This window comes from Alosa sapidissima, chromosome 5, assembly GCF_018492685.1.
Source record: "Alosa sapidissima isolate fAloSap1 chromosome 5, fAloSap1.pri, whole genome shotgun sequence".
In the NCBI taxonomy this organism is placed as follows: domain Eukaryota; kingdom Metazoa; phylum Chordata; class Actinopteri; order Clupeiformes; family Clupeidae; genus Alosa; species Alosa sapidissima.
This window is the reverse complement of record NC_055961.1, coordinates 1,979,472-1,989,471: the sequence shown is the minus strand read 5'-3', so window position 1 is coordinate 1,989,471 and position 10,000 is coordinate 1,979,472. Positions and strand designations below refer to the sequence as shown.

Here is a 10,000-nt window from a genome sequence, read left to right as displayed (position 1 = left end):
AACCCATATTTAGCAACAAAAAGGACATATTTTCATGTCAGCAACATGTTTCAAAAAAAGTTGACAGGGAATGTTTCCCACTGTGCAGCTTCACCAATTCATTTAACAAAATGTTCTGAATGTTTAGGAACTGAGAAGTTGCTAGAGTTTTGAGAATTAAATGTTGTCCCATTACTGCCCAATGTAGGATTTCAGTTGCTCAACAGTATGAGGTATTCTTAATCATGTTTTTCATTTCATGATGCACCTAATGTGACAGGTCTGGACTGCAGACAGGTCATTTTAGCATTTTGGACTCTTATTAGCATTTTCCTCTATGGAGAAATACTGTTTAAATATGTGCAGAATTCAAAACCTGTATACATCATTTAGAATTTATTGTGCTTTGCTAAATGTGCAAGATGCCCATGTTGTAGGCACTAATGCTCCTCCACACCGTCATAGATGTTGGGTTTCGAACTGAGCACTAAAACAAGTTGGATAGGTTGGATACTTGGATAGGCCCTCTCCTCTTTAGCCCAGTCCAAAAAGAATGGCAAATTTTGATTGGTCTAACCACCTTTTTCCACATTACCTCAGTCCATTTTAAACAAGCTCAGGCCCAGATAAGACGGTGGTATTTTCTGTATCATGCCTCAATACAATTTTGCCTGTTGCATGGTTTAAAGTTTTTGAATTGAGTATCAAACTGTGCACATAGATAATGGTTATCAGAGGTTTTCCTGAGTCCATACAGTGATTTCCTTTACAGAAACAGGTCTGGTTTTGATGCAGTGCCATCTGAGGTCCAAAAGACCACAGCCATCTAATATTGTTTTTCTGAGAAATAAAAGCTAGATATTGTCTACAAATAATGAACAGTCCAGCTGTGGTATAGGTTATGAAATAAATAAAGTTACTTTGTGTACGTGTTTGCCTATGTGTCCTCCATGTACAGTACCCTCCAGAATTATTGGCACCTTTGGTAATGTTGACTAAAAACAGGCATAAAAACTAATCTTTTGATGATTCATTGTACTCTCACAATGAAAACAACAAGGAAAAACCCACCCTTGAAGGGAAGAAAATGTATTCTGAGAAAAAAGAAAATCTCATAAAGAAATAAATATTTTTAACGAAAACACGTTGCTTGCAATTATTGGCACCCCTAGAAAATCTTACATACAAAACCTAGCAGAAGCATTTCCCTATCTAATTTCAACTTTGTTTGAAGTTAATCAGAGTGTCTGTGAACTTTCAGAGGTAGTTCATTACTTTGTCTTTCACTAAGGTATGAAAATAAAGTGACACAGAGGCTAAATCCTCTTGTCATTTTTCAACATCAGAAAGACAAGAAAATATGCTAAATTTAAATAAAAAGAAAGTGTGTTGACATTTGTAAGTCAGTGAATGTGTATAAAAACTAGGTACTTTGTTGAAAATGCCTATATTTACAGTTAAAACAATGATTAAAAGGTTCTAATCAACTGGAAATGTAACAAACATGCTTGGTCAAAGACCCATGGTTATCTCGCCCCCACGTACAGTATGGAGGATGGTAAGATAGGCAAAAAATTCCATAAAGACCACAATTGGAGAGTTATAGACAAAGGTGTCATCTTGGGGTCACCAAGTCCCCCAAACAATCTTCAAAAGTGACCTCACTGCTAATAGCTTATTTAGAGGGCATGCTAGGTAAACGCCTGTCCAGTCATTTAATTACCAATGTAAACGGCAGGAGTTACTGAATGGTACAGTGACTTTGTCTGGAAGTGTGGTCTATTGTCAGATGAAAATTGCACTCTTTGGCTAGGAACACTTTAGGTGTGTTTGGCGTACAAAGAAGAATGAAGAATTTTTTGTTTGGTTTACATGTTTAGTTATTAGGGTGTGTAGGGTGTAAATGTGGTCCGTAGTGCGGTAATTTGGGAGAAATCCGATTTGATTTTTGCTGAGGACATTGTGCTCCATAAGGAAGGTTACAATTCGATCACTGAGAATAGTGTTAAACATCTTCCCCAGACTACTGTTCACACAAATGCCTCTGAAATTATTAGTGTCCAATTTATCTCCACTCTTGTATATGGGTGTAATAAACCCTTGGCTCCAGATGTCAGGAAAACAGCCCAAACGTAAGGTGAGGTTGAATAGTTTGAGCATTGCTCTTTGCAGCTCAGGCGTGCTGTTTTTAATCATTTCCCCTCTAATATTATCAGGGCCGCAGGATTTTTTTATTTTTCAGCTTTTTCATTTTGGATTCAAGTTCAATTTGAGTAATTGGGAAATCAAGTGGATTTTTGGCTGTCCTTGACTGCCTTTTCAAGATATTGTTGTGTAAATGTTTTTTCCAGATTTCTCCATTTTGAATAGGTAGGTTTTGTGGTTTAGATTTATTCAAATTGCTCCACATTTCCCAGAACTAATTGTTCTTACAGTTTTTTTCAACTGCTTACACACAAAATCTTTTCTCGTCACACAATTTTCTAAACATGTCATCCAAACATCATAACCTCACACCAAATCTGCAAAACCATACACTAATTCTCAATGTTTGACTCAGTTTTCAATGTACTAAAACACATTTTGCAAAACACCACACTCAATTTTCTACTTAACACACAAAAATCTAACAGGAAGCAACTTGATTTAGTTTTTCAAACACAACCTATCAAAATGCCACACTAAATCACCAGTGCTTCACTCCCACTCGTCACATGTGCAAACACTCATCACTTTATTGAACACCAACGAATCATTGGCTTAGTATAGGCCTATAAATAGGTCAAATGTCAAGATGTCTGTTTTGAACAATGGATGACAACGCAGAAAGAGCCAGGAGAGGTGGAGGTAGAGGCAGAGGACGAGCACGAGGTGTTGGGGTTCGAGGAGGAGGAGTTGGAAGAGGAGGAAGGGGAGGAAGAGGAGGAAGAGGACGAGCTGGACGAGTTGGACATGGAAGAGGACGAGGGCAAAGAAGGGAAATAAGGAGAGCCGTCTCAGATGAGATTAGGGCTACATTGATTGATCATGTGATCAACCATGGGTTGACCATGAGGGAGGCTGGACTGAGGGTCCAGCCAAATGTAAATCGATTTACGGTGGCAGGCATTATCCGAACATATCGAAATGAGAACAGGTATACAACGACTGTATCTACAGTAATATACTGTACACATAATAGTTATTTCAGCACAACTGAAAAATGCATACAATAGTAGTTCTTACTGTACTGTATCATGTTACTGTACTGCATTTCATGAATCATGAATGGCCAGTGTGGTGTGTTACAGTATCATATACTATGGTACAGCTTACTGCAGGAAGACATTTTTGACTATATGACATAGCACACATTCACTATGTTTATGAATCTTCTACAGAGTGGAAAGGCAAAGGAATCGTGGAGGGCGAGGGCGCAAATTCACCGACGAGCAAGAGACCGAAATCATAAATATGGTTCTGGCAAATAATGTGATTAGAATCCATCAGATCCAACACCATATTATAAATGATGCAACTGTTTTCAATAACATTGTTACAGTAAGCTTGTCCACAATTCATCGTGTCCTCCAGAAGAATCAGTTGCGCATGAAACAGCTATACAGGGTCCCATTTGAAAGGAACTGCGACCGAGTGAAGAACCTACGTCATGACTTTGTGGATGTATGTATGCAAAACCACTTCCAGTACATTTAGAATTGCACCTACCGAGCCAGATTACATGTAGTGTCTTGGTTTTTGCACATGTGTGTGTCTATATATCTGTATATATACTTTTGTCTCTTACAGAGAATTTTGGAGATGGATGCAGATGGAGATGTCCTCCATGAATATATATATATAGATGAGGTGGGCTTCAACTTGACAAAAACTAGAAGAAGGGGGAGAAATATCATTGGACAAAGGGCCATTTTGAATGTCCCTGGGCAACGTGGGGGAAACATTACAATGTGTGCTGCCATCACAAATAATGGTGTCCTGCATCACCATGCAACACTTGGCCCCTACAACACTGCTCACATCATAACTTTTCTGGATGCAATTCATCGCATACTTGTTCCAGGTCAGCAGAATCAAGATCAGCAAAGATTTGTGGTCATATGGGACAATGTCAGCTTTCATCGGGCCCATCTGGTCCAGAACTGGTTTGTCACCCATCCTCATTTCTCTGTTCTGTACCTGCCTCCTTATTCTCCATTTCTCAATCCAATTGAGGAATTTTTCTCCACATGGCGCTGGCGAGTATATGATCGTCGTCCCTATGCCCGCATTCCACTTCTCCAGGCAATGGAGGAAGCATGTGGCGACATTGACGCTGTCTCTATTCAAGGATGGATGCGCCATGCAAGAAGGTTCTTTCCTCGGTGTTTAGCGAGAGAGAACATAGCATGCGACGTGGACGAAGTATTGTGGCCAGACCCAGCCCGGAGGAGAGATGAAGCCTAGACACACACCCAACCCCCCAACTCCTACCCTCTGCCCAAGCAACACACACACACACACACACACACAAATACAGTAATAATTTTGTTTACAGTATAAGTATTTGTTTGAAATCAGCTTTTTCCTGGATGTGTTTGGTTTCTGTCCAACTACATGTGGTAGTTGGATTTGTTTTATGTGCTGTACAAATATTGTATTCAATGCAGCAAATGATTTGGAAAAAATAAATATTTTTGGTTTCAATTCTGCTTATGTGTGTTGTGAGTATATTTCACCTTTTCTCTGCAGTTTTATATAGAAATAAACATAGAATTCCATGAAAGACAGAAGTGCTTTAGGTTTTGAACAACAGTGTGTACATGATGTATCCAAAATGTCATATTATGACAAAAGTGTTTGTAATGTGAGGCGAATGTTTGCTTTAAACATGTGTTTTTGACATTTTGAATGGTGTGTGTCATTTTGCTGGAGATTTGAGGCATTTGGCATTTTGTGTGAGCAATTGTTGATTTTGTGTGTGGAGTTTTGAGAAATAGACACAGAGTTTTGAAAACGTGTGTAAACAATTGTAAAAAACTGTAATTGATTCCTCATTTTTATTGAGGGTTTTTCTTAGCAGCCATTTGTAGTGCTTCAGTGTTTCATGCTAGTCTTGTCAAATACATGCTCGGGTTGGTGGTGTTTAAGGTTTGAGAGATTTCTGAGTTTTTTCCTGAGTTGTTTACATTCATTATCAAACCATTTTTCTTCTCTTTTGTTATTTGTTTTTCTTTTTGTAATAAGTTTGAATGCCAGCTACATCTGCTGCTTTTAGACATATTTGATTTAATTCATCAGTGGCTTTATTAACACCAGCTTTGCTGATTTCAAATGCTTTTGAATTGTAGCATTCAATGCCTTCTTTTAATTCTGGGGAGTTTAAAGCGTTAACAAAATGTCCTGGGCTGTCATGAGTCCATCTATACCTTTTGTTTAGTTTGAATAGTTTACTGGACTCAATTTTTGGCTGCTTTATGATCTTAAGGAAGATGTTAGTCTGGTTATGGTCTGATAGTGGAGTTTGCTGCCTGACAGTGAATGCTTTCAAGGAGGTGGGGTCCATGTCAGTGATTGCATAGTCAACTACACTAGCTCCAAGAGCTGAACAATACGTGAACCTCCCTAAAGAGTCCCCTCTGATCCTGCCATTAAGAATGTACAGACCTAAGGCTCGACAGAGGTGCACTAGCTCTTTTCCGTTTTTGTTGACAGTATAGTCTGTGTCTCATGGGTAAATTAGGTGTGAAGTACAGTTGGCTTTGATCAAACACATGGTTGTTACCTTGTGGGTTCAGACCCGGTTCTGGCATTTAGGTCCCCACACAGCAGCACATTCCCCTGGGCCTGGAAATGGCTGATATCTGTGTAAAGGTTGTCCATGTATTCCTCCTCATAGTAGGGGGATTCTTTTGGGGGGACTTATATGGCACATAAGTATATGTCATTTACAGATATACCCGTGCTACTTTGTAGTTTTAGCCAACAATGTGATTTGCCTAATTGCACTATAGAAATGTCTTTAGTGAGCTTTTCTTTGTACCACACCAAAATTCCACCAGAACTCCTGCCATGATGTATATGACTGTTTTTTAGGGAGGGAATTTCAATTTCATTACAATTTCATTATATCCCTTGGGACACTCCCTCTCTCTCTCTCTCTCTCCCTCTCTCTCTCTCTCTCTCTCTCTCTCTCTCTCTCTTTCACTCCCTCTCTCTCAATTCAATTCAATTCAATTCAATTCAAGAAAGCTTTATTGGCATGAACGTTGCATGAACATTATAGCCAAAGCTCAATTACATCAGAAGAGGTAAAGAGGACAAAATTGAAAATAAATACATGTTTAACAGAATTGTGGAATTCACATATAAGAGGACATAAAAGTAGACATAGAAGACATAAAAGTAAAACAACAATTCTAATAATAAGAACAAATATACAACATTGTTGGTGGTTGTGGCCTCACTGGCTGTCCCTCAGGTTGTGGCAGGCTGCTACAAATTTTGCCGCCAGAATGACCACATCCTCATTCTCTCCGAGGATGTACGTAAGGCAATTTAGCCTCATTTGTCAAGGTTTGGAATTCAGGGAGGGTTGAATTTAATTTATTGAATAATAATGTCCGTATTTCCTCATATTTTGGGCATTCTGTTAAGAAGTGGAGCTCTGTCTCCACAGCCCCCAAGCTGCAGTGTGAGCACAGCCTCTCCTCTCTGGGCAGCCAGGTCTGCCTGTGTCTGACTGTGCTCACTGAGTCTGTACATAGTCATGGTTTTCCTGAGTTTTGGGACTTTTAGTGTACTCAGGTACTGTAAGTAGCTGTTGTGTATTTCCCTTTTTAGGGCCAAATAACATTGTAGTTTAGGTTGTGTTTTAGTGACTTCTTTCCAATAGGTGATGTAATTTTCCTTTTCATTGTTTGTAATTTGGTTGGGTCTAATTGTTCTTGCTACTATAACATTGTCCCGGGCCTCAGTGATGTGGGATGGTGTGAGGTCAGTCTCAGGACAAGTTGGCTAAGTGGGCTCCTTCCTATGTTTTGCTCTTGGCTTTAAAGTGCTAGATGGTGGAGTGAGTCGGGGTTGCTCATTTTAATGTGTTGCCAGAATTTGAGGGCTCTTTTTTGAATATTGATGATAACGGGTATTGGCCTAATTCTGCCCTGCATGCATTGTTCGGCGTCTTCCTCTGTACCCGGAGGATACTTTTGCAGAACTCTGCATGCAGGGCTTCGATTGGGTGTGTATCCCAGGTTGAGAATTCATGTCCCAAACCCCATACCTCAGAGCCATATAGTGCAATTGGTTCGATCACAGTTTTAAAAAGTTTAATCCAAATTCTAATTGGTAGCTCCAATCTAATTGATCTTTTAATGGCATAAAATGCTCTTTTTGCTTTTTCTTTGAGTTCCTTCACAGCCAAGCCGAAGTGTCCCGTTGAAGTCAGAGTTATGCCTAGATAGGTGTAGTTATTTGTCTGGTCAATTGTCTTGTTGTCTATTTTAAAATTGTTGGTGTTTCCCTGCAGCTTGGAAGGTTTTTGTGGTGCTGCAAGCCCTCTTTTGTTGGTGATATCAAAACCAAGTCGTCTGCGAAAAGCAAGCACTTGACCTCAGTGTTCTGCAGCATGAGTCCTGAACCTGCAGAGTTCTGCAATGTGTTTGCCAATTTGTCTATATAGACGTTAAACAGTGTAGGGCTTAAACTACAGCCCTGTCGTACTCCCCTCCTTTGGTGAAAGAAATCAGTCAATCTCTCTCTCTCTCTCTCTCACTCTCTCTCTTTCACTCCCTCTCTCCCTCTCACTTTCTCTCTCTCTCTTTCACTCCCTTTATCTCTCACTCTCTCTCGTTCTCTTTCACTCCCTCTCTCCCTCTCACTCTCTCTCTTTCACTCCCTCTCTCTCTCACTCACTCTCTCTCACTCTCTCTTTCACTCCCTCTCTCTCTCACTCTCTCTCTCTCACTTTCTCTTTCACTCCCTCTCTCTCACTCTCACTCTCTCTCTCTGTCTCTTTCTCACACACACACACACACACACATTGTCTGTGAGGTGTTCTGGTTGAATGTGCAATGAAGCATTCAAAGCAAATCTTGCACACTCATGAGGACACACACACACACACACACACACACACACACACACACACACACACACACACACACACACACACACACACACACACACACAGGAGTTGTGAGTCCATGTGTAATTGCTGGTTCATTTATGGTGGTACATGGCGAGGGCTCATTATGTTCACTCAGGAGCAGTCTGGTTAAAGTTTTACTCCCTCTGCCTAATGTGCTCATCCATCGCTCTCTCTCTCTCTCTCTCCCTTTCTCTCTCTCCCTTTCTCTCTCTCTCTCTCTCTCTCTCACGCTCTCCTTCTCTCTCTCACTCTCTCTCTCTCCCTTTCTCTCTCTCTCTCTCTCTCTCTCTCTCTCACGCTCTCCTTCTCTCTCTCACTCTCTCTCTCTCCCTTTCTCTCTCTCTCTCTCTCTCACGCTCTCCTTCTCTCTCTCACTCTCTCTCTCTCTCTCTCACGCTCTCCCTTTCTCTCTCTCTCACTCTCTCTCTCTCTCCCTTACTCTCCTTCTCTCTCACTCTCCTTCTCTCTCTCTCTCTTACACACACACACACACACACACACACACACACTTTCTCTGTCTGAGTGGAAATGCGCTCATTCTGTCTCAGTCATGCCTTGGACACACAGGCCTCCTGTTTTGCTCATGTTCCTGTTGTGGATGCTGGACCTCACCACCTCTAAAGGTACGAGCAGAACACACACCTACAAACACACACACACACTTCTAAACACACACACACACATTCACACGTGACTTTCCTTTAAGACGTATATGCTCTATAGACGATAATGTATATGTCTGAATGTTTAATCAGCCCTCTTTAATAGATATCATCTTCTGCGGTCCCACATCTCACTCCATCTTCTTTTTTTTTCTCTCAAGAAGACACTCTAATGTCTTTCTTCTCTTTCGTTATCTGTTCATCTTATTTTTCATCTTGTTTGTGTCTCTGTGCCTCATGCAAAACTCAGATGTAATAAGTACTACAGATGTAATAAGTACTACTACTAAACTAATAAGTGAACTACTATCACGTCTTCTAATTTATACTCTTACCACACGAGTGTCACATCAGGTCTAATTTATACTCTTACCACACGAGTGTCACATCACAACCTCTAATTTATACTCTTACCACACGAGTGTCACATCAGGTCTAATTTATACTCTTACCACACAAGTGTCACATCACAACCTCTAATTTATACTCTTACCACACAAGTGTCCCATCAGGTCTAATTTATACTCTTAGCACACGAGTGTCACATCACATATTCTAATTTATACTCTTACCACGCGGTTGTGGCAGCTGGTCTCCAACAGGCCCTGTGTGCTCTGTGCAGGTTAGCCATTTTGTCTCTTTGCCTCTTATTAGGATTGAAACTGAGAGAAAACCAACTAGAGTTAAAGAAGATGCTTGTCTTTGTATTAGTGCCACCTCGATTAAAATCAAGGGCGTCTACATGAAGGCATTTTAAAAGTTTGTTAAATGCATCACTGTCTACTATGACCAGATGTCTTGTAGACCTCTAGTCTGTCGTCTTCAAGGGTATGAATTCACTACGATTCCAATTTACAAACTCTGGCATTTGTGTGTGTGCTACTTCACTTCACTTCACTTCACTTCACTTTACTTTACTTTACTTTACTTTACTTTACTTCACTTCACTTCACTTCACTTCACTTCACTTCACTTCACTTCACTTCACTTCACTTCACTTTACTTTACTTTACTTTACTTTACTTTACTTTACTTCACTTTACTTTACTTTACTTTACTTCACTCTATTCTACTCATCTCTACTCTACTCATCTCTTCTCATCTCTACTCATCTCTACTCTACTCATCTCTACTCTACTCTACTCTACTCTACTCTACTCATCTCTACTCTACTCTACTCATCTCTACTCTACTCTACTCTACTCATCTCTACTCTACTCATCTCTATTCT

General features: G+C 40.2%; 1 protein-coding gene across 2 annotated transcripts; it reads left to right on the top strand.

The window, feature by feature from the left end:
• The first annotated feature begins 2,625 nt into the window (after positions 1–2,625).
• On the top strand, positions 2,626–4,835 carry LOC121709619. Of its 2 annotated transcripts, XM_042093147.1 has the most exons (4): positions 2,626–3,115; positions 3,360–3,642; positions 3,769–4,036; positions 4,198–4,835. In XM_042093147.1, exons 1-4 carry the CDS (start codon positions 2,790–2,792, stop codon positions 4,227–4,229), a joined length of 909 nt encoding a protein of 302 aa, XP_041949081.1. In that variant the 5' UTR covers positions 2,626–2,789; the 3' UTR covers positions 4,230–4,835. The 2 variants fall into 2 exon arrangements, with proteins under 2 accessions (XP_041949081.1, XP_041949080.1); XM_042093146.1 differs by having other exon boundaries at positions 3,769–4,835.
• The last annotated feature ends 5,165 nt before the right edge of the window (positions 4,836–10,000 follow it).

What these genes read in the sequence shown, in the direction of transcription:
- LOC121709619 (XM_042093146.1), top strand. Translation starts at nt 2,790, where the DNA reads ATGGATGACAACGCAGAAAGAGCCAGGAGAGGTGGAGGTAGAGGCAGA. An exon ending in ACATATCGAAATGAGAACAG is followed by an intron (nt 3,116 to 3,359) that starts GTATACAACGAC and finishes AATCTTCTACAG; the next exon opens with AGTGGAAAGGCAAAGGAATC. An exon ending in TACGTCATGACTTTGTGGAT is followed by an intron (nt 3,643 to 3,768) that starts GTATGTATGCAA and finishes TGTCTCTTACAG; the next exon opens with AGAATTTTGGAGATGGATGC.